Source organism: Salmo salar, chromosome ssa23, assembly GCF_905237065.1.
Source record: "Salmo salar chromosome ssa23, Ssal_v3.1, whole genome shotgun sequence".
NCBI lineage: Eukaryota > Metazoa > Chordata > Actinopteri > Salmoniformes > Salmonidae > Salmo > Salmo salar.
This window is the reverse complement of record NC_059464.1, coordinates 11,639,841-11,667,264: the sequence shown is the minus strand read 5'-3', so window position 1 is coordinate 11,667,264 and position 27,424 is coordinate 11,639,841. Positions and strand designations below refer to the sequence as shown.

The 27,424-nt window shown below is 40.3% G+C and overlaps 1 protein-coding gene across 2 annotated transcripts; it reads left to right on the top strand.

Moving 5' to 3' along the window:
• The first annotated feature begins 266 nt into the window (after positions 1 to 266).
• Positions 267 to 27,424, top strand: LOC106584062 (cytochrome P450 2J2). Of its 2 annotated transcripts, XM_014168893.2 has the most exons (9): positions 267 to 587; positions 767 to 959; positions 1,717 to 1,866; positions 16,786 to 16,946; positions 20,578 to 20,754; positions 21,204 to 21,345; positions 21,573 to 21,760; positions 22,098 to 22,239; positions 26,706 to 27,424. In XM_014168893.2, the coding sequence occupies exons 1-9, from the start codon at positions 387 to 389 to the stop codon at positions 26,879 to 26,881; spliced, it is 1,530 nt and encodes a 509-aa protein (XP_014024368.1). In that variant the 5' UTR covers positions 267 to 386; the 3' UTR covers positions 26,882 to 27,424. The 2 variants fall into 2 exon arrangements, with proteins under 2 accessions (XP_014024368.1, XP_045561970.1); XM_045706014.1 differs by lacking the exons at positions 267 to 587; positions 767 to 959 and adding an exon at positions 1,124 to 1,280.

Sequence of the window (27,424 nt, the reverse complement as noted above, 5' to 3'; positions counted from 1 at the left end):
AGATTTCACAAACACACGCGCAAGAAAAATAAGTAATATAAAGGAAAAGTAATAATAATCTTACTCAAATAAGTTAAAGTAAAGGTAAAGTAATATTGCTAAGGACTTAGCAATAAAGCTGAAATCTACATCTATAGGATAAATTATGTGTAGTCATTGTGAGGAGAGAAAAAAAAAAACTCTGTACAAAGGGGAAATGCATGAACTCTGAGTTGTTATGTTAGTAGCACACACCCAGTCCCAAGTATGAACACACACAACAGTGGTTATTATGACATTACTTTGGAAGCAGAGAGATAGGGAGCAGGTTACAGAGAAATCACTGGCACTTCATTCCTATGTTTAGTTTCTGTGTGCTTTTTTGAGTCAGTTGCACTTGTAGTGAGATGAGCAAATTACCTTATTCTTTTGTTTTGGAATGGTTGGACATAAAGACTTTTTTGATTTTCCTCTGTGTTTTCTTGGTACTTGCCGACCTCCTGAAAAACAAAACTCCAAAGAATTTTCCTCCTGGACCTTGGTCATGGCCTTTCATTGGCAACATGTTTCAATTTGATCCTGCTAAGATACATCTTCAGTTTGAAGAGGTGGGTTTACTAAATGTATCATTCTGTTTGTGTTATCATACCAACTCCTTGTCAATCATTGTCATGCCAGACAAATGTTTGGCTTGGCAAGAGCACAATCAGATATGGCACCAGGCTAACTTAATGCTGCTTAGCACTCTTTTGATGACAAACTGTATTTGTTGTTGTTCTTCTTGTAGTGTGAAAAAAAATATGGAAAGATTTTCAGCCTTCGAATTCCTTCGGCAAACCAAGGGCCAAAGTGGGTTATTCTGAGTGGATACAAGATGGTGAAAGAGGCCTTGGTCCACAATGGCGACAGTTTTGTAGATCGTCCCTCCATTCCCTTATTTGAAGATATATATATTGGAAGTCAAGCAATGGGAAGTAAAGGTAACACTCACATACTTAATACTTGTCACGCCCTGATCTGTTTCACCTGTCCTTGTGCTTGTCTCCACCCCCCTCCAGGTGTCGCCCATCTTCCCCACTTATCCCCTGGGTATTTATACCTGTGTTTTCTGTCTGTCTGTGCCAGTTTGTCTTGTTTGTTCAAGTCAACTAGTGTTTTGTCTCAGGGCCTGCCTTTCCCCCCAGTCGCGCTTTTTCTTGTCCTCCTGGTTTTGACCCTTGCCTGTCCTGACTCTGAGCCTTCCTGCCGTCCTGTATCTTTGCCACTACTCTGGATTACCGACCTCTGCCTGACCTGACCCTGTGCGTGCAGGACATTGTCATCATCTTACAGTTCTTAACTGATAATTGATTATGGATCATATTGATAAATTTAATATTGTAGAAATATTACATTTGTACACTTTGACTGTACTAGTGTCAATCCTTAAAAATGGAAAGGTTGGGGGTTTGATCCCCGTTCAAGTCCTACCAAAGACTCCAAAAAATGGGACCTCATGCCTCTTTGCTTGGCCATCAGTATTAAGGAGATGGATGGGGGGTAAGGCCCTGACAGGCTAGAATCCTGTCCAGGGTGTGTACTTTTACATCAAGCTGCCCCACGCTTGAGAAACAGGAGATGCTCCTGCCCTTATTGGCTGTTCTGACTTCGAAAAGGCTACTTTTCAAGGCTTACTTACATCTTTGAGTGTATGGTACAAGTTAAGGCTTCTTCACTGAAAACTGTTCTTACACTTAGGTGTGATTATGTCGAATGGGTATCCATGGAAGCAACAGAGGAGGTTTGCTCTCTCTACGCTGAGGAACTTTGGACTGGGCAAGAAGAGTCTGGAGCCATCCATCCAGATTGAAGTGCAGTGTTTGAATGAAGCCATTCAGAGTGAACAAGGTACAGTGGAAACTTGATATGGTTACAGTTCAATTCAAACTTTATTGTCCCTGCAAGGAAATTCATATACTTGTCAAAACAGACTTGGGTAGACACCGCACTGGCATTGTTGTTAAGTTTACACATGAGTTGCCTCTGTTTTGGATGCAACAGACATATAGTGATAACAGTTTCGATTTCTGAAAACAGATTCAGTTCAGATCAGGAGTCCAAGCACCAAGCAAAAAAATACAACAAAGCTGTATATGAGCTGCGGTGCTTAGAGAAGTTTTGTAGACTGAACTTCAATGTAGAGATATAAAACATTTTTAGATGCTCCTACCTGAGGTATAACAAAACACTGTTTATTCATATCTTTAAGGTCTCCCATATATGAAATGGAGGGTTCTGTAAAAATATTTTCCTGAAAAAGTGGTTACATACATAGATGTTGTGACACACGCACCCTTAACTCTCTAAGGTCAGCACCCCGACAGAAATCTAATTATCATAATAAAAGAATACCCAGAAAAATCCATCAGTTTAACCCTTGGCCTAAAATTTCCGCACACCTGTTGTCACGCCCTGACCTTAGAGCCTTTTTATTCTCTATTTTGGTTAGGTCAGGGTGTGACTAGGGTGGGTACTCTAGTTTTTGTATTTCTATGTTGGCCGGGTATGGTTCCCCATCAGAGGCAGCTGTCTATCGCTGTCTCTGATTGGGGATCATATTTAGGCAGACTTTTCCCACCTGTTTGTGAGATCTTGATTTTTGTATTTTTGCTTTTTAGCCCTACAAGGCTGTACATTTCGTTGGTTTTCTGTTTTGTTGCTGGTTCACCTTAATAAAAGATGATGAACACAAATCACGCTGCGCCTTGGTCCGACCATTCTTTCAACGAAGTTCGTTACACCTGTGGAAATCAAATGAACATAATACTAAAAAATCCCCATCAAAATCCATTTGTTTAAGCTAGTTTTTTTGTATGGGCTGCTTCTCAAATGCAGCTTCCGCCGATATCTGCCTTCCGCATCTGCAGTGAAAGGTTGCAGAGCCAGAGTGGTGTTTGTCAGACCATGAGATGTCCCGAAAATCGGTCTTCTCACAAAAACATCTCTAAGGAAATGTGAGACACTCATGAACAAGATGGTCTTACCGCACAAGGGTCTTGGGACTCGTCTGAAGTCGGTACAGCCGATCTGCCAACTTCTGTCTGTAGTGTCCGAGTAGTTTGGGCTATACACTAATATTATTTATTTTTTAAACATCTTTTACCCCCTTTTTCTCCCCAATTTTGTGATATCCAATTGGTAGTTATGATCTTGTCTCAACGCTGCAACTCCCCAATGGACTCGAGAGGCGACGGTTGAGAGCCATGCGTCCTCTGAAACATTACCTGCCAAGCTGCACTGCTTCTTGACACACTGCTCGCTTAACCCAGAATCAAATCAATTTATATAGCCCTTCTTACATCAGCTGATATATCAAAGTGCTGTACAGAAACCCAGCCTAAAACCCCAAACAGAAAGCAAAGCAGGTGTAGAAGCACGGTGGCTAGGAAAAACTCCCTAGAAAGGCCAAAACCTAGAGGAACCAGGCTATGAGGGGTGGCTAGTCCTATTCTGGCTGTGCCGGGTGGAGATTATAACAACATGGCCAAGATGTTCAAATGTTCATAAATGACCAGCATGGTCAAATCACAGTGAACAGGTCAGGGTTCCATAGCCGCAGGCAGAACAGTTGAAACTGGAGCAGCAGCACGGCCAGGTGGACTGGGGACAACAAGGAGTCATTATACAAGGTAGTCCTGAGGCATGGTCCTAGGACTCAGGTCCTCCGAGAGAGAATTAGAGAGAGCATACTTAAATTCACACAGGATACCAGATAAGACAGGAGAAATACTCCAGATATAACAGACTGACCCTAGCCCCCCGACACAAACTACTGCAGCATAAATACTGGAGGCTGAGACAGGTGGGGTCAGGAGACACTGTGGCCCCATCCGATGATACCCCCGGACAGGGCCAAGCAGGCAGGATATAACCCCACCCACTTTCCCAAAGCACAGCCCCCACACCACTAGAGGGTTATCTTCAACCACCAACTTACCATACTGAGACAAGGCCGAGTATAGCCCACAAAGATCTACGGCACAACCCAAGGGGGGGCGCCAACCCAGACAGGAAGACCACGTCAGTGACTCAACCCACTCAAGTGACGCACCCCTCCTAGGGACGGCATGGAAGAGCACCAGAAAGCCAGTGACTCAGTCCCTGTAATAGGGTTAGAGGCAGAGAATCCCAGTGGAGAGAGGGGAACCGGCAAGGCATAGACAGCAAGGGCGGTTCGTTGCTCCAGTGCCTTTCCATTCATCTTCACACTCCTGGGCCAGACTACACTCAATCATAGGACCTACTGAAGAGATGAGTCTTCAATAAAGACTTAAAACCTGTTATGGATAGGGGGCAGTATTTTCACGGCCGGATAAAAAATGTACCCGATTTAATCTGGTTACTACTCCTGCCCAGAAACTAGAATATGCATATAATTAGTAGATTTGGATAGAAAACACTCTAAAGTTTCTAAAACTGTTTGAATGGTGTCTGTGAGTATAACAGAACTCATATGGCAGGCCAAAACCCGAGAAGATTCTATACAGGAAGTGCCCTGTCTGACAATTTGTTCTCCTACTAAGGAATCTCTATCAAAAATACAGCATCTCTGCTGTAACGTGAAATTTTCTAAGGCTTCCATTGGCTGTAGGAAGGCGCCAGAAAGTGGAATGAGAGCTCTCCAGTCTCTGGGCGAAAAACAGCAGGGGTTTTTGTGAGAGGTCCTTCTGAGAACAATGACACTGGAGCGCGCGTGCACGAGACGACTCCATGTTTTACTTTCAGTGTTTGAACGAATACAATGTCGCCCGGTTGGAATATTATCGCTATTTTACGAGAAAAATCGCATAAAAATTTATTTTAAACAGCGTTTGACATGCTTCGAAGTATGGTAATGGAATACTTTGAATTATTCGTCACGAAACGCGCCGGCGCGTCACCCTTTGGATAGTTACCTGAACGCATGAACAAAACGGAGCTATTTCAATATAACTATGGATTATTTCGAACCAAAACAACATTTGTTGTTGAAGTAGAAGTCCTGGGAGTGCATTCTGACGAAGAACAGCAAAGGTAATCCAATTTTTCTTACAGTAAATCTGAGTTTGGTGAGGGCCAAACTTGGTGGGTGTCAAAATAGCTAGCCGTACTCAGAATATTGCAAAATGTGCTTTCACCGAAAAGCTATTTTAAAATCGGACACCGCGATTGCATAAAGGAGTTCTGTATCTATAATTGGGCTCTCAGAAGGCGGCAAAAATCTGAATCGTGGCTTTGCAGGCTCTGGTTGAAAAAAAGTAGCGCGTTTGGGTAGTGGCTGGTTACAGTACTGTGAGACTCAGGCGCGTGCCCGCGTCGACCGAATGCTTTGTTTTCTTTCCTCTGTTTACCTAAATGCAGATTCCCGGTCAGAATATTATCGCTTTTTTACGAGAAAAATGGCATAAAAATGGATTTTAAACAGCGGTTGACATGCTTCGAAGTACGGTAATGGAATATTTAGAATTTTTTGGTCACGAATTGCGCCATGCTCGTGACCCTTATTTACACTTCGGATAGTGTCTTGGAACGCACGAACAAAACGCCGCTATTTGGATATAACGATGGATTATTTTGGACCAAACCAACATTTGTTATTGAAGTAGCAATCCTGGGAGTGCATTCTGACGAAGACAACAAAGGTAATCAAACTTTTGTAATAGTAAATCGGAGTTTGGTCAGGGCTAAACTTGGTCGGTGTCTAAATGGCTAGCCGTGATGGCTGGGCTATCTACTGAGAATATTGCAAAATGTGCTTTCACCGAAAAGCTATTTTAAAATCGGACACCTCGATTGCACAAAGGAGTTCTGTATCTATAATTCTTAAAATAATTATGTTTTTTGTGAACGTTTATCATGAGTAATTTAGTAAATTCACCGGAGGTTTGCGGGGGGTATGCTAGTTCTGAACGTCACATGCTAATGTAAAAAGCTGGTTTTTGATATAAATATGAACTTGATTGAACAAAACATGCAGGTATTGTATAACATAATGTCCTAGGGTTGTCATCTGATGAAGATCATCAAAGGTTAGTGCTGCATTTAGCTGTCTTCTGGGTTTATGTGACATTATATGCTAGCTTGAAAAATGGGTGTCTGATTATTTCTGGCTGGGTACTCTGCTGACATCTAATGTTTTGCTTTCGTTGTAAAGCCTTTTTGAAATTGGACAATGTGGTTAGATTAACGAGAGTCTTGTCTTTAAAATGCTGTAAAATAGTAATATGTTTGAGAAATTGAAGTAATAGCATTTCTAAGGTATCTGAAAATTGCGCCACTGGATTACACTGGCTGTTGCGTAGGTGGGACGAATTCGTCCCGCCTAGCCCAGAGAGGTTAACGAGAGTCTTATCTTTAAAATGTTGTAAAATAGTCATATGTTTGAGAAATTGAAGTTATAGCATTTTTGAGGAACGTCTGTCCCTAACAGGTTTTAAAGGTTGAGACTGAGTCTGCGTCTCTCACATGGGTAGGCAGACCATTCCATAAAAATGGAGCTCTATAGGCGAAAGCCCTGCCTCCAGCTGTTTGCTTAGAAATTCTAGGGACAATTAGGAGGCCTGCGTCTTGTGAGTGTACGTGTAGGTATGTATGGCAGGACCAAATCGCAAAGATAGTTAGGAGAAAGCCCATGTAATGCTTTGTAGGTTAGCAGTAAAACCTTGAAATCAGCCCTTGCCTTAACAGGAAGCCAGTGAAGGGAGGCTAGCACTGAAGTAATATGATCACATTTTTTGGTTCTAGTCAGGATTCTAGCAGCCGTATTTAGCCCTAACTGAAGTTTATTTAGTGCTTTATCCGGGTAGCCAGAAAGTAGAGCATTGCAGTAGTCTAACCTAGAAGTAACAAAAGCATGGATGAATTTTTCTGCTTAATTTTTGGATAGACAATTTCTGACTTTTGCAATGTTACGTAAATGGAAAAAAGCTGTCCTTGAAACAGTCTTGATGTGTTCGTCAAAAGAGAGATCAGGGTCCAGAGTAACGCCGAGGTCCTTCACAGTTTTATTTGAGACAACTGTACAACCATCAAGATTAATTTTCAGATTCAACAGAAGATCTCTTTGTTTCTTGGGACCTAGAACAAGCATCTCTGTTTTGTCCGAGATTAAAAGTAGAAAGTTTGCAGCCATCCACTTCCTTATGTCTGAAACACAGGCTTCCAGCGAGGGCAATATTGGGGCTTCACCATGTTTCATTGAAATGTACAGCTGTGTGTCATCCGCATAGCAGTGAAAGTTAACATTATGTTTTCGAATGACATCCCCAAGAGGTAAAATATATAGTGAAAACAATAGTGGTCCTAAAACGGAACCTTGAGGAACACCGAAATTTACAGTTGATTTGTCAGAGGACAAACCATTCACAGAGACAAACTGATATCTTTCTGGCAGATAAGATCTAAACCAGGCCAGAACTTGTCTGTGTAGACCAATTTGGGTTTCCAATCTCTCCAAAAGAATGTGGTGATTGATGGTATCAAAAACAGCACTAAGGTCTAGGGGCATGAGGATAGATGCAGAGCCTCGGTCTGACGCCATTAAAAGGTCATTTGCCTCCTTCACAAGTGCAGTCTCAGTGCTATGATGGGGTCTACAACCACACTGAAGCGTTTCGTATACATTGTTTGTCTTCAGGAAGGCAGTGAGCTTTTTCCAAATTTTTGGAGAAGAATGGGAGATTCGATATAGGCTGATAGTTTTTTATATTTTCTGGATGAAGGTTTGGCTTTTTCAAGAGAGGCTTTATTTCTGCCACTTTTAGTGAGTTTGGTACATATCCGGTGGATAGAGAGCTGTTTATTATGTTCAACATAGGAGGGCCAAGCACAGGAAGCAGCTCTTTCAGTAGTTTAGTTGAAATAGGGTTAAGTATGCAGCTTTAAGGTTTAGAGGCCATGATTATTTTCATCATTGTGTCGAGATATAGTACTAAAACACTTGAGTGTCTCCCTTGATCCTAGGTCCTGGCAGAGTTGTGCAAACTCAGGACAACTGAGCTTTGGAGGAATACGCAGATTTAAAAGAGGAGTCCGTAATTTGCTTTCTAATGATCATGATCTTTTCCTCAAAGAAGTGAAAGCCGTCCTCTCTTGGGGAATGCTGCTTTTTAGTTAGCTTTGCGACAGTATCAAAAAGAAATTTCGGATTGTTCTTATTTTCCTCAATTAAGTTGGAAAAATAGGATGATCGAGCAGCAGTGAGGGCACTTCGATACTACACGGTACTGTCTTTCCAAGCTAGTCGGAAGACTTCCAGTTTGGTGTGGCGCCATTTCCGTTCCAATTTTCTGGAAGCTTGCTTCAGAGCTCGGGTATTTTCTGTATACCAGGGAGCTAGTTTCTTATGACAAATGTTTTTAGGGGTGCAACTGCGTCTAGGGTATTGCGCAAGGTTAAATTGAGTTCCTCAGTTAGGTGGTTAACTGATCTTTGTCCTCTGACGTCCTTGGGTGGGCAGAGGAAGTCTGGAAGGGCATCAAGGAATCTTTGGGTTGTCTGAGAATTTATAGCACGACTTTTGATGCTCCTTGGTTGGGGTCTGAGCAGATTATTTGTTGCGATTGCAAACCTAATAAAATGGTGGTCCGATAGTCCAGGATTATGAGGAAAAACATTAAGATCCACAACATTTATTCCATGGGACAAAACTAGGTCCAGAGTATGACTATGGCAGTGAGTAGGTCCGGAGACATGTTGGACAAAACCCACTGAGTCGATGTTGGCTCCGAAAGCCTTTTGGAGTGGGTCTGTGGACTTTTCCAAGTGAATATTAAAGTCACCAAAAATGTGAATATTATCTGCGATGACTACAAGGTCGATAGGAATTCAGGGAACTCAGTGAGGAACGCTGTATATGGTCCAGGAGGCCTGTAAACAGTAGCTATAAAAAGAGATTGAGTAGGCTGCATAGATTCCATGACTAGAAGCTCAAAAGACGAAAATGTCAGGGTTTTTTTTGTAAATTGAAATTTGCTATCGTAAATGTTAGCAACACCTCCGCCTTTGCGGGATGCGTGGGGGATCTGGTCACTAGTGTAACCAGGAGGTGAGGCCTCATTTAACACAGTAAATTCATCAGGCTTAAGCCATGTTTCAGTCAGGCCAATCACATCAAGATTATGATCAGTGATTAGTTCATTGACTATAACTGCCTTGGAAGTGAGGGATCTAACATTAAGTAGCCCTATTTTGAAATGTGAGGTATCACGATCTGTTTCAATAATGGCAGGAATGGAGGAGGTCTTTACTCTAGTGAGATTGCTAATGCGAACACCGCCATGTTTAGTTTTGCCCAAACTAGGTCGAGGCACAGACACGGTCTCACTGGGGATAGCTGAGCTGACTACACTGACTGTGCTCGTGGCAGACTCCATTAAGCTGGCAGGCTGGCTAACAGCCTGCTGCCTGGCCTGCACCCTATTTCGTTGTGGAGCTAGGGGAGTTAGAGCCCTGTCTATGTTCGTAGATAAGATGAGAGCACCCCTCCAGCTAGGATGGAGTCCGTCACTCCTCAACAGGCCAGGCTTGGTCCTGTTTGTGGGTGAGTCCCGGAAAGAGGGCCAATTATCTACAAATTCTATCTTTTGGGAGGGGCAGAAAACAGTTTTCAACCAGCGATTGAGTTGTGAGACTCTGCTGTAGAGCTCATCACTCCCCCTAACTGGGAGGGGGCCAGAGACAATTACTCGATGCCGACACATCTTTCTAGCTGATTTACATGCTGAAGCTATGTTGCGCTTGGTGTCCTCTGACTGTTTCATCCTAACATTGTTGGTGCCGACGTGGATAACAATATCCCTATACTCTCTACACTTGCCTGTTTTAGCTTTAGCCAGCACCATCTTCAGATTAGCCTTAACATCGGTAGCCCTGCCCCCTGATAAACAGTGTATGATCGCTGGATGATTCGTTTTAAGTCTAATACTGCGGGTAATGGAGTCGCCAATGACTAGGGTTTTCAATTTGTCAGAACTAATGGTGGGAGGCTTCGGCGTCTCAGACCCCGTAACGGGAGGAGTAGAGACCAGAGAAGGCTCGGCCTCTGACTCCGACTCGCTTCTTAATGCGGAGAACCGGTTGAAAGTTTCTGTTGGCTGAATGAGCGACACCGGTTGAGCATTCCTACAGCATTTCCCTCCAGAAGCCATGGGAAAGTTGTCCGGCTGCGTTGACCGTGTGAGGGGATTTATACTACTATCTGTACTTACTGGTGGCACAGACGTTGTTTCATCCTTTCCTACACTGAAATTACCCTTGCCTAACGATTGCGTCTGAAGCTGGGCTTACAGCAAAGCTATCCTCGCCGTAAGGCGATCGTTCTCCTGTATATTGAGTACAGTGACTGCAATTAGAACGCATCATGTTAATGTTATTACTTAGCTTCGGCTGTTGGCGGTCCTGACGAACCATGTCCAGATAAAGCGTCCGGAGTGAAAAAGTTGAATGAAAAAAAAGTTGAGTGAGGGAAAAACAAAAAATATAAACGGTAATTAAAAAGTAAAAACCGTAAAGTTGTCAGGTAGCAAAGTAAGGTTAGCAACAAAACGCACAGCAGCACGTAAACAAGTCTGCAAGTTGTGACCGGAAATGATACTTTGAAGCTAGCTGCACCAATGTGTCAGAGGAAACACCGTCCAACTGACGACAGGTGTCAGCTTGCAGGTGCTCGGCCCGCCTCAAGGAGTCACTAGAGCACAATGAGCCAAGGAAACCCCCCTGCCAAATCCTCCCCTAACCCGGACAACGCTGGGCCAATTGTGCGCTGCACAATGGGACTCCTGGTCACGGCCGGCTGTGACACAGCCTGGGATTGAACCCGGGGCTGTAGTGGCGCCTCAGCACTTCGATGCTTTGTCTTAGACCGCTGCGTCACTTGGGAGGTCAGGCTAAATAATAATATGACCCCTATGCGGAAAGGTGATACTCCCTCTAACAAGTACATGTCGGTTGTTTTTCTCTAGGATGCTCACAAGCCTCACAAGACTCGTCTGAAGGTTCCCGGTACCAGTTTTAAAACATTTATGGAATTATGTATGAAGATAGTTTAGTGCCTAAAATAAGGGGATAAATACATATTTATGGTGATCTTTCTTATATCTCTCAGATAGTATGAAAATAAATCAAAAGGAAGTTTGTTCTGATGTCTGTCCTGTCTGTCCTATCTGTTGTTCCATGTAGGAACCCTGTATAGGCCACGAAAGCACTGCCCTGCTTTCTTTATTGATTTATCTGAACTATTGTCCTTGAGAACTATGATAAAAATCATTGTGTGATTTTAATATTCACTCCAAGGCCATTGAATTTATTAATCTTTTGAGCTCTATGGACTTTATCCAACATGTTACTGGGCCCACCCATTACCGGGACCATCCTCTGGACCTGGTTATTACCAAGGGCCTTCCATATATCCTCTACTGTTGATGTTGCTTTATCTGATCACCACCTTGTATTTTTTACTACCTTTTGCCCATAGCAGAGGGTAATCTTGAAAGCATTATTAAGAAACGCTATCTTACCTCTGAAGTTGCTACAGATTTTATTGAGTGTATGAACAATGCTCCGTCACCTATTCTTCCTTCCTCTTGTCATGATTTAGTTAACTTTAATACCAAATGAATAGCTCCAGTAAAGTTGATAAAGGCCAGATCCAAATTTACATTTACATTTACGTCATTTAGCAGATGCTCTTATCCAGAGCGACTTACAAATGGAGAGCCCCTTGGACTAGTGAGGAAATGTATGAATTAAAGAGATATTGCAGAAAGGCAGAGCAGAAGTTGCAGGTCCATTATGATATTCTAAGAGAGCAACTTGGCATATATAACAAGGCAATTAGAAATGCCAGATGGGCTCATTTTTCTAACTTGATCACTAATAATCAGAATAATTCGAGAGTGCTCTTTTCGACCATTGATGGCCTGATAAATCCTACCCCCGCAAATGTATGTGAACTTTCTTCCACATCTAAATGTGATGAGTTTACGGCGTATTTCAGAGATAAGATACCCAGCCTAATGTTTGTTATCAGTAAAGCAAGACCTGATAAGAAGTTTGATATGTGCCCTAGCCTACCACGCAAATGCACTTTGGATTTATTTTCCCTGGTTGACACAGACATGCTCAGGAAAGTGATATCACAATTTAAGCCTTCTACCTGCCTTCTCGATCCTATACCAACCACCTTCTTCAAAACAGTTTTTAATTGCATATCTGAAGAAGTGCAAGCTATTGTTAATCACTCCCTGTTCACAGGCAATTTCCCCAACTGCTATGGTGAAACCCCTTCTGAAGAAAAGTAATCTGGATTCTTCAGCTCTTAGAAATGTTCGGCCAATCGCCAACCTTCCATTCTTAAGCAAAATTCTGGAAATTGGTTTACAAACAGCTAAATACTTTAAGTACCAACTGTATTTTTGAAAAATTCCAATCTGGTTTTCGGGCCTACCACAGTACAGAGACAGCCTTAGTTAAAGTGATAAATGATCTTAGAGCCAACACAGATGCCAAACGGCTCTCTATCCTTGTACTCTTGGATTTAAGTGCTGCATTCAACTCTGTTGACCATGATGTCATTCTGAACAGACTGGAGAGGTGGGTTGGCCTCTCCGGTTCAGTTCTAAATTAGTTTAGGACCTATTTAACCGGTTGATAGTTTTGTCATCCTTGGTGAACATAACTTAGACAAAGTACATATCACGTGTGGGGTTCCACAAGGTTAGATTTTGGGTCCGGTACCGTTCCGTTTATATATGTTGGCAGCTTGATCAGAAAGCACAGCATTGATTTAAGGTAGTTATTATTTACCGAGGTACTTATTGTTGGAACGAAGCACAGAGAGAGAATTTACTGTAATTATCTCCGGCCATTGGTCAACTGCAAAACAAACAGAATGCTGCAGCACAGGTACTGACCAAGACCAAAATGAGAGCACACATTACACTGGTTTTAAGGTCTCTGCACTGACTACCTGTGAAGTTTACAATTCATTTTAAGATTATTTTATTGTTTTTTTAAATCAATCCATGATTGTGCACCCCAATACATGCCAGACAAGCTTTTAAGTTATGTACCCAGCAGGTCCCTCAGGTTTTCTAGCACTGGCCTTTTAACTATCCCAAAGCGTAGGACCAAGAGGCATGGAGAGGCAGCTTTAGTTACTATGCCCCCTGCCTCTGGAATAGCCTGCCAGAGAACCTGAGGGGGGCCGAAACTGTGGGTATATTTAAAAGAGATCTTAAAACAAACCTTTTTAGCTTTGCTTTTCCTTAGGGTGCTGCTTAGTTCTGTTTTTATTGCTATTTTGTTTTTTGTTTTGCCTCTTATATTTGTGTAGTAAATATTTCAGATTTCTTTCATGTTTTTTTTCCTGTGAAGCAAATTGTCTTGCATTTCATGTTTGAAATGTGCTGAATAAATAAAGCTTAATTTGATTAGAGGGTTAAGTTAGAGATATCTGGTTTTTTTTGCATTGGATCCATCTAAATCCACCGCATCTGCCTATGTCGCACTTCCGTATCTGCAGTGAAAGTTGACAGAGCAAACAAGAGAAACAAACATTCTAATTATGATATCTTAAAGCATTTTGGAAATATAGACCTGTAAACACACCAATACAGTAGGCAGAACTATTAAACTATGACTAAACTTCACTTTTTGGTAGCTGTTCAATAGACAACTTTTAGTTTGCTCTCTCAAGTTGCTCTCGTTCAGTGATGTATGGTCCTGCCTCACAAAAATGCATACAGTTACAGATGTTTTGATGTTGTGGCTATTGTAATTGGCTCTAAGGAAAACATTGAAATTGCATTCCTGAAAGGATTTTGTGTCTTTAGCCCCTAGTCTTGCAATAAAGTCAAAGGGGCAAAGACAAATTATTATTATATTTTGCCTTAAAACCTCTCTAGGCTAGGTGGGTCAGTAGCGTCCCACCTGACCAACATCCAGTGAAAGTGCAGGGCGCCAAATTCAAACTACAGAATTGTAAATATTTAACATTCTTGAAAATACACATGCAATATGTCAAAGTAAAGCTTAACTTCTTGTTAATCCAGCCGCGGTGTCAGATTTCAAAAAGGCTTTACGGCAAAAGCAAACCATGCAACTATCTGAGGACAGCACCCCACCATACAAATGCATAACAATCAATTTCAAACAGGCAGGTGGCGACACAAAAGTCAGAAATAACGATATAATTCATGCCTTACTTTTGAAGATCTTCTTCTGTTGGCACTCCAATATGTCCCAGAAACATCACAAATGGTCCTTTTGTTCGATAAACTCCTTTTTTATATCCCCAAAATGTCCATTTATTTGGCGCATTTGATTCAGAAAAACACCGGTTCCAACTCACCCAACATGACTACAAATTATCTAATAAGTTACCTGTAAACTTTGTCCAAACATTTCAAACAACTTTCCTAGTCCATCCTTAGGTATCCTAAAACGTAAATAATCAATCAAATTTAAGACGGAATATACTGTGTTCAATAGCGGATAAAATCAAAGTGGAGCGAGCTACAGGTTGTGCGCCCCAAACAAAGGAGTCCACTTGGCTTGACTCTCATTCTGAATAGCCGTACTTCTTCATTTCTCAAAGGAAAAACATCAACCAATTTCTAAAGACTGTTGACATCTAGTGGAAGCCATAGGAACTGCAACCAGGTGCTTCAGAAATCTAGTTTACCATAGAAGCCCAATTGAAAACACAGTGAACTCAACAACAAAAAAATCCTGGATGGTTTGTCCTCGGGGTTTCACCTGCCAAATAAGTTCTGTTATACCCACAGACATAATTATAACAGTTTTAGAAACTTTAGAGTTTTCTATCCAAATCTACCAAATCTATCCAAATTATATGCATATCCTAGCTTCTGGGCCTGAGTAGCAGGGATTTTACTTTGGGCAGTTTACTTTGGGCATCCCAAAGAAATTAAATCCAATATGGTGTCCAAAATCAAATATGGCTGCCATAATAATATTTGAGAGGTTAAAACACCTGCAAATATGAATTTTGTGAGGCATTTTTTCAAACCTATAAAGACTTTTAGTATGAATTAATTTTATTCTTAATCCAATATGGCCAACATGATTACTTTCAAATAACGTAGCCTGCATTTATGTAGCCCTTGCACATTTTGATTGTGTTATTCTGTCTTTAAAATGGTTTCATAAGGCTCTTGGTGTATATATATATAGGACTATGAGTGGCACTGCCATGCCTCTGTTGGATTTGAATATGCGAAGCCAACTAGTTTTTCAATGTGTGTTCATGTTTTAATTTCATTCACACACTTACAGCATATCAACAAGGACATGAGTGTGTCCTTAAATGTTGAGGAGACTAAGTAGCCAATCGTTGTTGTAGTTCTGTGGCCAAATTTCGGCCCTGCTAGAGCTGCCCCGGTCAACTGTGAGTGCTGTTATTGTGAAGTCAAAACATCTAGGAGCAACAACGGCTCAGCTGCGAAGTGGTAGGCTACACGAGCTCACAGAATGGGACCTTCGAGTGTCATGAAGCATGTAGCACTATAAAGTTTGGTTTGAGGAGGAATAATGGTCTGGGACTGTTTTTCATGGTTCCACTGAAAGGAAATCTTAATGCTACAGCATACAATGACATTCTAGATGATTCTGTGCTCCCAACTTTGTGGCAACAGTTTTGGGAAGGCTCTTTCCTGTCAGCTTGACAATGCCCCGTGCACAAAGTGAGGTCCATACAGAAATGGTTTGTTGAGATCGATGTGGAAGAACTTGACTGGCCTGCACAGAGCCCTGACCTCAACCCCATCAAACACCTTTGGGCTGAATTGAGATGCCGACTGCAGGCCAGGCGTAATCGCCCAACATCAGTGCCTGACCTCATTAATGCTCTTGTGGCTGAATGGAAGCAAGTTCCTGCAGCAATGTTCCAACAGCTAGTGGAAAGCCTTCCCAGAAGAGTGAAGGCAGTTAGAGCAGCAAAGGGGGGACCAGCTCCATACTAATGCCCATTATTTTGGAAGGAGATGTTTGAGCACATACTTTTGGTCATGTAATGTAGTTGAAGTTCAATTTTTTTTTATTGAGTACAGGTCATAAGTACGGTACACAAGTCTGAAAAATATCTCTCATTTAAAACATGTACAGAGGTAATTGAACCACCAGTTAATGGTGCTGTCGCAGCCATATTGGACACCATATTGGATTTGGAGGGGGGGGCAAACATAATGTATAACGTCCACACAGGAACCTTTGATTGAAATAAATGAGTGTTCAGTGTCTGGGCCCACTTGCCTTAGAGCTGATTGCAATAGCCACAACATCAAAAAAACGTGTAACTGTATGCATTTTTGTCGTGCAGGACCATACAGCACTGAATGAGAGCAAATTTGACCTGGAAGTTGTCTATTGAACAGCTATCAGAAAGTTACATTTGTATTCATAGTTAATATTTCCTCCTATTGTATCTGTGTGTTTACAGGTCTATTTCCAAAATCCTTTAAGATATCCTAATGCTGTTTGTTTGTATATGTTTGGGCAGACAATTGACTACTTGTATTCAACATTTTTGCAATATCAGAGCTTGCCATATTGGGCCACATGAGCTTATGTATACAACCATCAATTTCATATATTGGAGACCTTAGAGGGGGGAAAAACATGGTTATGCTTTGTTATACCTCTGGTAGGGGTATCTCAGAAACGAATGCCCTTTTTGAGGATTGGCCACTAGCCTATATGGTGACATTTTACTTTTGATGTAAGCCATATTGCTTTTGTGGGGAATAAGGTTGCTTTTGGTCCATGCAGGAAAACCCTTCAACCCCCAGATACTGATGAACAATGCTGTTTCCAATGTGATCTGCTGTCTTGTGTTTGGTGACCGCTTTGAATACAGCGATGACCAATTCCAAACCCTCCTGAAAACAATGAACGAGATTATTTACTTGGAAGGAGGCTTTTGGGCCGGGGTAAGTATCTCTCTAACTCTTATTCTATTTGTAGACTGCTTCAACCTTATGTGGTTACTTACTTTGACATGTTGACTACAATTGTCTACCCTAGAGTAGAAAATAATATTAAATGCACTAATAGATTTTTTTTTTTATGTAAGTATTATGGCCATCCATCAATTCAAGAATGATCAGGAAATCTGACTGGACTGAAGTTTTCCATTGAACCTAACTTTGTAAGAAACATACTGGCCATAGCTCTTTTTGCCCCAAAAACCCTATCTAAATCAGCCTAGAACCATGAAAAAAAATTACATTAACTTTTGGTCATGTTGTGCATGTAAAGGCCAATGGATAATAGTAAATCATCTGTAAGATCATATTGATCAAGAATATCCATAGCCCAACTCAACTTCAATCTAATGAAAAAAAGAAATCATCTGCTATAATTAATTATATATAAATTAGAGCCACTGTATTTGTTCTATTGGTCATAAATGTGACTGCTCAGATAATTTCATATATCACGAGCTTCATAGATTCAATGTATTCAAATTGAAGGCACATAATATAAACTACACGTTTTAAAAATTATATTTACAAAGAAAATCGTAGCCTAGTGGTTAGAGCGTTGGACTAGCAACCAAAAGGTTGCAATATTGAATCCCTGAGCTGACAAGGTAAAAATCTGTCGTTCTGCCCCTGAACAAGGCAGTTAACCCACTAGGCTGTCATTGAAAATAAGAATTTGTATGGCGTCCTGCTAGAAGGACAACGTCCGGTGAAACTGGAGGGCGCGCAATTCAAATAAATGATGGATATTAAACATTTAGGTACATACAAGTGTCTTATATTGGTTGAAAGATTAAATTCTTGTTAATCTAACTGCACTGTCCAATTTATAGTAGCCATTACAGCGAAAGCATGCCATGCGATTGTTTGAGGACGGCGCCCCACATCAAAATATTTTTCCACCGGCACAGGATTCATAAAATCACAAATGGCGACTTAAATATTCACTTACTTTTTGAAAATCTTCTTCTGATTTATCATCCAAAGGGTCCCAGCTATAACGTTTTGGGTCGTTTTGTTAGATAAATCCTTCTTTATATCCCAAAAAGTCAGTTTATTGGCGCCATCGATTTGATTAATCCACTCGTTCAACATGCAGAGAAAGGAATCTGAAAATCTACCCCTAAACTTTGTTTCAACAAGTCAAAATACATTTCTTTACTCCTCAGATACCCTAAAATGTAATCAAGCTATAATATTTCTTACGGAAAGGAGTATGTTCAATAGGCAACCGATTTTAGCAGGTGCGTTCTGTCTTCATCGCGAGCGCATACACAAATTTCCAAGTCTGTCCCTGTACTAAAACGGATATTTGTTATTTGTTTTGGAAGTTACAAGCCTGAAACCTTGAACTTAGACTGCTGAAACCTTGTGGAAGCCATAAGAATTGCATCCTGGGTGCTAGAATTCAGTATGCCCCTATACATTCCATTGTAAGAGCATGGGCTCTCAAAAATTCCTGTTGGATTTTCTTTGGATTTTCTCCTACCATATCTATTGTGTTAAATTCTCTTACATTATTTAAACATTTCTACAAACTTCAGTGTTTTCTTTCCAATGGTACCAATTATATTTACATTTACATTTTAGTCATTTAGCAGACGCTCTTATCCAGAGCGACTTACAGTAGTGAATGCATACATTTCATAAATGTTTTCTCTGTATGCACATCCTGGCTTCAGGGCCTGAGCAACAGGCAGTTTACTTTGGGCACGTCATTCAGCGGAAATTGAGACTTGCCTAGTTAAATAAAGGTTAAAAAAAAAAAAAAAAAATGACATGCTTCTGGTGCCAAATTAATCTGTAAAAGTACATCTTGGCAATTTATGGTTGTGGTCTTGTGACTATTTTGAGAAATCAACTTCTATGAATCATACTAGACACCTTAATAATGCATGATATTTTATTTATTTGTTGATAAGTACAACTTTTTTAATGGTTGAGTGGCTACCTTTTGATCTATTTTGCCCTGTAGTTAATGTCATTTTAGAAGCCTTTGTTAAGTGCAAGTGATATAAAACACCAAATATCAGTTGGTATGCTTTAATATATAATTACATATTCACTAATAGCAATTTCTGAATAGTTGTTCAATATAATTCAACAATAAAGTACTGTATTGCTGTTTTGCTGTATATTTAATGCAGTATTCTGTAAATTATGGTACATTGTGGAAAAATATTGTGGGAGGGGAAAGAATCGCTTGCTCATTAACATATTTTAAGGCTTAAGTGGCTATATTTGTAGCACCAGTTAGTGAGAGTCCTGTACAAATTTAAGTGTTATCTGGTAGTAGTTCCCTAACAATTGAATGTATGTAGGGAACAGACCAGAGTTAGTGATGGGCATTCTTAATCACTTCTTTGAGCCGGCTCATTGTAAAAGACGGCTCATTTGGTTCCCAATGTAAAGCCCAGAAGGTGGGCTACAATTATGTCAGATCGTGAAAAGCGAGTTCAAATACATTTTTACCTGCCCACATATTTATATTTTTTACACACTGAAAAATTCAGCGTGGACCAGATTGAGGCGCTCTCTCCACTATTTATTGTTTCAGCAGTGAGGAGTCACCCTCTTTCTATAATTAGTTTGTAACTTATCTGCAGAAAAACTTTGTTTTGAGTTCAAAAATCAGCAAGAGCTGTTCCTTTGCAAACAACCCATCAATAATCAGATTGGCAATGGGCCTTAAACCTTTAATGGTTGAAAATGTAACCATGTCCATTTGATTTGTTTTTCCCTGTCATCACGACCAGGTTGGAGGTTTTTATTTAGGCCTCTGATAGTGCAAGTAATATAAATCATCAAGTTTTCATTGAAATGCTTTAACATACAAATGCCTAGCAGCCAACCTGCTTTTTCAAACCCCTTGTAATTACAGTAAAACAAGGTAAGATAACTTTTTTACAGTTAACTAGTCACTTTAACAGTATTTTACTGTTTCATTGCTTGACATTACAGTAATGTACAGGAAGTTGGCATCAAGTTACCTTGAGTATCTCAGCAATGTATTGGCACTATCCAGAGATAGTGAGATATATATCATAAGATATCTTGTTGAAATTACAATTTTAAAGATCAGAGTATCCTTAAGTACAACATTTTCAGTAACAGTTCCAGAAACTCTTTACTTGCTGTGACTGATATGTTTTTTTTATCAACCTTTGTTGAATGCACCAACTGTAAGATGTTAAGGATAAGAGCGCCCACTAACTTACCTAAATGAAAACGTGCAAAGAACACTGGGTAATATGTCACTGAGTAATTACACTAATATGCTGTAATTGTAATCAGTGCTGTAAATTAGATTACAGGTACATACTTGTTACTGTAATTTAGATTACAGTAAAAGTGTTGGTACCGTAAAATTGATTACAGTAGCTATACTGTAAAATAAATTACAGTAACTTACTGTACATTTTACAGGAAATATTTTTTGCAGTGGGCTCGTCTAAATTATCGTATTTGCTTAGAATTATCATTATTTTACTAGAAATGGGGGCCTCGAGGGGCTGCTGTGTTTGAAATTCCCTGGCCGAATTCTGGTTTCAGTCCGTCCCTCCCCTACTGTCCTCAGATGTATAACATGATGCCGTGGGTCATGCGTCGGGTTCCTGGTCCTCACAGAAGGATCTTCACTGGCTGGGAGGAGGTCACCTCCTTCATCAACATCAGGATTCAGGAGCACATGAAGGACAACGACCCCTCGTCACCAAGAGACTTCATCGACTGCTTCCTCAACGAGATAGAAAAGGTGACGATGATAATGACAATGATTATCAGTGATGTAGTGGTAAAAAAAAGTAGTTGAGTAAAAACTGATTGCCATTCGCAGTGAATATAGTAATGCTCCCTATAGTATTTTTCTGCAGTGGTGTTTACGTACAGTATATGTTACCCTCCACTATACTGATGATGATGAAGTCGGACTGGAGAAAAGTTGTACTACAAAATAGTATTAGGGAGTGGTTCTACATAATCAAGTAGTTTAAAAAAAACTGGTGGGTGCAGGGCACACTTACCATCCAAATGAATGTGGATTCAGAGCTATTATTTGTATTGCAACACATGCACACATGTTTTTTATCACATTTTCTTGACACATTGGTAATTTAGCTACAGCATCGTCAACTCGTTAAATTGTCAAATATTTTTTGTATCTAGCCTATTGTTGAGGTTGTTTCGGTGTGTTTTGTTCCACAGTGTGAAGACGACACAAGGGCTGGGTTTAACTTGGAGAACTTGTCCTTCTGCACTCTGGATCTATTTGTGGCTGGGACAGAGACCACCTCTACTACCCTCTATTGGGGCCTTCTCTTTATGATCAACTACCCGGAGATACAAGGTAAGTGCTCCCACCGCCATCACAATGACAAAGTTTCGACCCCTATAGCATTTAATCAGTTTGTCAAAGTGATTGATCTTGATTGATTAAGAACAGTCTCTTACATGGAGGCACACACACACACACACACACACACACACACACACACACACACACACACACACACACACAATTCATTTGCATGAAGACTTTGTGTTGTGTCTTTATATTTTGTATCCCTGTTGTAGCCAAGGTGCAGGCAGAGATCGACGCAGTTGTTAGGTCATCACGGCAGCCCTCCATGGAAGACAGGGACAGCATGCCCTACACAGACGCAGTCATCCATGAGACACAGAGGATGGGGAATATCATACCCCTCAACGTATCCCGCATGGCCACTAAAGACACTGAGGTTGGAGGATACACCATCCCTAAGGTCAGTCATCTCATCTCAAGCATAGAGATCAAATACTTGTTCTACTTAATCATGTGATCTCACGGAGCATCTACTGTATGATTCAGCGCTTTATAAAGATGTATTCCGTATAACTACATTAACGTGTAGTATGTTGTCACCATGTTGTGTTTTGTTTGTACATTCAGAAGAATAATTAAATGTATTTGGTCAGTTAACGTACAGGGACATCCCTACACTTAAAAGTAAAAGGTGTTTTCCTTATTATTTCATTATTACACATAAAGCTTTGATGCCATAACATTGTGTACATTGTGTACTTGTTGACGAGATAGTGTCTGTTGTTTTTTCCCCTCAGAACACCATTGTGCTTGGCACCCTCCAGTCTATCCTGTTTGATGAGTCAGAGTGGGAGACCCCTCACACCTTCAATCCTGGACACTTCCTGGATCAGGAGGGCAAGTTCAGGAAGAGAGATGCATTCCTTCCATTCTCTTTAGGTAATATGTACTACATTTCTTCCATATCAGTTGACCCCAAATTGGTACCAAATAAAGCTGCCCTATAGGAAATAGTACATGAACAACTCATCTTCCATACATAGTAATACTTGACTCGGTTTAACTGATTGACTTGAAGTTGAATCATTGACTTGCCTATATACTTAGAGTACACTGTTAGACATTTATTTTATTTTATCAGTTACTTACTGTATACATCAACGGTATTATACTGTATAGTTATGTTCTAATTTCTGGTACAATAATCCAGACGGACCCAGAGAAAAACTGAAATTAGATTTAATCACCACACTGGGCATTGCAGCTGCATAGCAAACCCATACAGGTCACACAAGCACTTATATTTATACCTTCCGACTAGGCCCTCCTATTTAAGTGATAATGCCTGAGAAGCCTGTGTTTGGAGGATATATTGGCACGTGTGTTAGGCCCGAGACAAAGTCGAGGGCCGGCAACCAGTGCCAATGTATCCTCTAAACACTGGGTTCGAGGGCATTATCACTTTTATACGGGTTACCAACATATTCAAATAATGATTTACATACACTACCGTTCAAAAGTTTGGGGTCACTTAGAAATGTCCTTGTTTTTGAAAGAAAAGCATATTTTTTTTACCATTAAAATAACATCAAATTGATCAGAAATAGTGTAAACATTGTTAATGTTGTAAATGACTACCGTAGCTGGAACACCAGTCTCAACGTCAACAGTGAAGAGGTGACTCTGGGACGCTGGCCTTCTAGGCAGAGTTCCTCTGTCCAGTGTCTGAGTTCTTTGGCCCATCTTAATCTTTTCTTTTTATTGGCCAGTATGAGATACGGTATCCCGGAGTCGCCTCTTCACTGTTGACCTTGACTGGTGTTTCGCAGGTACTATTTAATGAAGCTGCCAGTTGGGGACTTGTGAGGCATCTGTTTCTCAAACTATTCACTCTAATGTACTTGTCCTCTTGCTCAGTTGTCCCCCGGGGCCTCCCACTCCTCTTTCTATTCTGGTTAGAGCCAGTTTGCGCTGTTCTGTGAAGGGAGTAGTACACAGCGTTGTATGAGATCTTCAGTTTCTTGGCCATTTCTCACATAGAATAGCCTTAATTTCTCAGAACAAGAATAGACTGACGAGTTTCAGAAGAAACTGTCAAATATATCAAAGAGTTCCACGAAAAGCAGGTGTTTCCAGGCCTTCTGCAGGGATATGGGGAGCAAGCACCAGCAGGTGCTTTATCATGCAGAGGTCTGCTGGCTTTCCAGCAGACCTCTGCATGACCTGCATGACCTCTGCATGACCTCTGTTGGATCGCTTTTATGAGCTTCGAACATTTCGATTGTGAGGAATGGCTCACCCATGTTGCCTACCTGGCGGTTATGTTTGAGCAAATTCAGATGATCAATGTGTCAATGCAAGGGAGGGGGTACAATCGATTTGAACGGAGGGACAAAGTGGATACCTTCAAGATGAAGCTTACCGTTTGGGCAAATCATGTTTCTAATGGGAGGATTGACATGTTTCCCAATGCTGATTTCGAGATTCAGAATCTGATCAACCAAGCTCACCGCGACACATTGATCACGGACTGAGCATGCACTTCCCGGAAATGACACTGGCACAGTTCAGGTGCAGCATAATGGGAGAGTATCCTGCTCTCGCCTGTCATGAATCATGCTACTGTTCAGCACTACCTATCTGTGTGAAAGGGACTTCTCTGCTATGGGCGTGCTGACAACTAAAAGCAGAAACAATCTAAGAATATATCAAAACGATAAATATTCATACTAAGAGTATATAATTATATAAAACAGGGACAATATAAGACCGTGTTAAAAAACGAATTCATAATCTATAAGCTCTAACCCAAGACACATGGCTCCTCTTAAGCCCTTATGGAATCATTCTTGCACTCAGAGACAGGACCCCTTTGTACTTTTCCTCTGCCCAAATTCAATGCACATAGATCATTCCATCTAACTCATAACACCATAATTACTACTACTAGTCTAACAGTTATATACAGTTATAAACAGCATAAAATGGGCTCAAGTCAAATAGTCTCCAACAGTATAAAGTGAATACAGTAGATTACCGTAGAATGCACAGCAAAATACCATACATTTGTTTTACAGCACACTGTAAGACCTTTCTTTAATTTCAACAGTAAAACACTGTAGAATGCACAGTAAAATATAGAAAATGTGTTTTACCATATTAATTCTAGTGAATTGTCCGAAAATGTTGTGGGTGGTGAAAATCTCTGGCTCATTAACATATTTTAAGGCGTGCCTTGTAAGACGCTATATTTGTTGCAACCATGAGTGCTGTACCCCCAAATATATTTTTTTAATTCTGCAAACCTTGTTCTTGAACTCTACAGTAGCTTACTGGTGAGTTATTGACAATAATGGAATACAGTACCAATCCTGCATTTTTGCAAAGCCAAAAGCCTTTTGAAAACTAGGGGGGTGTGCTATTGTTGTTTCCACTCTATAACATATTTTGAGGTGCGTGTTGTAATAAACGATATTTGTTGCACTCGTTAGTGAGAGTGCTGTACCACTTGAAGTGATATGTGGTGATGGTTCCCTAACAATTACATTTATATAGTGGTCAGATCAGTGGCAGCAAGTCTCAAACCTTTAACGGTTGAGTGGCTAGCCATGTCCTTTTGGTCAGTTTTGCCCTGTCGTCACTGTCAGTTTAGAAGCCTTTGCTTAAAGTGCAAGTGATGCAAAACACCAAAATATCAGTTGGTATGCTGTGATATACTGTATATTTAAATCTTCACTATTAGCAACTGCTGCTTTTTATTTTCAATACAATTCAATAATAGAGTACTGTGTTGCTGTTCTGCTATATATTTACTGAAGCATACTATAAATTACATTGCATTGTGGAGATATTGTGGGAGGGGACAGAATTGCTGGCTCATAAATATACAGTGCCTTCGGAAAGTATTCAGACCCCTTGACTTCTTCCGCATTTTTTTAGGTTACAACCTTATTCTAAAATTGATTAAATCGTTTTTTTCCTCATCAGTCTACACACAATACCCCATAATGACAAAGCAAAAACTTTTCTTTTTTTTTTCTTTTTTTTAAACAGATATCACATATACATAAGTATTCAGACCTTTAACTCAGTACTTTGTTGAAGCACCTTTGGCAGCAATTACAGTCTCGAATCTTCTTGGGTATGATGCTACATGATGCTACATTTTCAAGTCTCTTTGCAAAGGGTCTGAATACTTATGTAAATAAGGTATTTCTGTGTTTTATTTTTAAAACATTTTCAAAAATGTCAAAACTGTTTTTACTTTGTCATCATTGAATGTAGATTGGTAAGGAATTTTTATGTATTTAATCCATTGAAGAATAAGGCTGTAACATAACAGAATGTGCAAAAAGTCAAGGGGTCTGAATACTTTTCGAAGGCACTGTGTCTTAGTACCTTGTATTTGGTAGTAGTTCCCTAAAATGTATATAGGAAACGGATGGTAGCGGGTCTTAAACCTGTTAATGGTTGAATATTTACCCATTTGGTCTGTTTTGCCCTGTAATCATGGCCAGTTTGGAGACCTTTGTTTAAGCCTCTAGAAGTGCAAGTGATATTAAATACCTAGTATTCATTAATATGCTGTAATGTGCAAATGCCTTCAGCCAATCTGATTGTGCTAATCCCTTGTAATTACAGTAAAATACTGTAGAAATAATTTTCTTACATTGATAATCACTTTTACTGTATTGTACTGTTTTTCATTGCTCTGGCATCAAGTTACCTTGAACATCTCAGTATTGAATTGGCACTATCCAGAGATAGTCAGATTCATTGTAGTAATTGTAATTACTACAATATATCATTAGCTACAATACAGCAAAATTTTCAGTTAGGTTACACAAACCTTTTATTTGCTAGGACTGTGATATATATATTTTTTATCAACCTTGAGCACTGACTGTAAGTTGCTAAAGACAAGAGTCCCCGCTAAGTGACCAAAATTAAAAACTTGCTAATAACACTGTGTAATATGTCACTGCATGGGTAATTGGATTTCAGTAACATTTTTGGTACCATAAAATCGATTACCGTCAAATGGATTACAGTAGCTGTACTGCTAAATAAATTGTGGCCAGTAAGTTACTGTACATTTTACAGGAAATATTTTACAGTGTACGTTAGTGTTAGTATCCCAATCCAAAGTAACTGTTCTGTACTTAACAGCACGTGTCAAATTCATTCCAACGGAGGGCCGAGTGTCTGCAGGTTTTTGCTTCTCCCTTGTACTTGATTGCTGAATTAAGGTCATAATTAATAAAGAACTCTCCTCACCTGGTTGTCTAGTTGAAAGGAAAAAAAACAAAAACCTGCAGGCACTGGGCCCTCCATGGAATGAGTTTGACACCCCTGCTTTACGGCGTCGGTTAGAGAAGGTTTACTGTGATTGGTTCCCTCCCCAGGTAAGCGGGTGTGTCCTGGGGAGCAGCTGGCCAAGATGGAACTCTTCCTGTTCTTCACCTCCCTGCTGCAGAGGTTCACCTTCTTCTCTCCCCCAGGGGTGGAACCCAGCCTGGACTTTCAGATGGGGGCTACACACAGTCCCAAGCCTTACCAGCTGTGTGCAACACCTCGATGAGTCTCCCACAGCTGCCCCATTCATTATGTTGCTGGGGTTTAAAACTTAATTTTTGGAGAGCCAAGTTTCTGCAGGTTTTCACACCTCCCTTGTACTTGATTGATCAACCAAGGTTATTGATTTGAACGTCCTTTGCCTGGTTGCTTAGGTCATAAATTGACACAAATGAAAAGGAAATCAAGTCTTTCATAACACCAAACAACTGAAAAGGCTGCAGATGGAGAAAACACACTCACGTAATGACACTACACATACCACTAATACTTTATATATCAAGATCTCAAACCATATGTTGTAGTCCTAGATTAAACTTGAATAAGACGGAAATATTTGATTGATAATGTAGGAGGGTTTTAGATTTTCAGTGTAAATGTACATAATTTACTTAATTTACAATGTAAACATACTACATGTCTTTCATGTATATGACATATCTGAATGTATTTGACCCACGGTCTGGTGGATTGGGATTTCTTCTCTACCGTTTTATTTTATTTCAAGGCAATATACACTACCGGTCAAAAGATTTAGAACACTTACTCA

What these genes read in the sequence shown, in the direction of transcription:
- LOC106584062 (XM_014168893.2), top strand. Translation starts at nt 387, where the DNA reads ATGAGCAAATTACCTTATTCTTTTGTTTTGGAATGGTTGGACATAAAG. An exon ending in TCAAGCAATGGGAAGTAAAG is followed by an intron (nt 960 to 1,716) that starts GTAACACTCACA and finishes TCTTACACTTAG; the next exon opens with GTGTGATTATGTCGAATGGG. An exon ending in AAGGAGGCTTTTGGGCCGGG is followed by an intron (nt 16,947 to 20,577) that starts GTAAGTATCTCT and finishes TACTGTCCTCAG; the next exon opens with ATGTATAACATGATGCCGTG.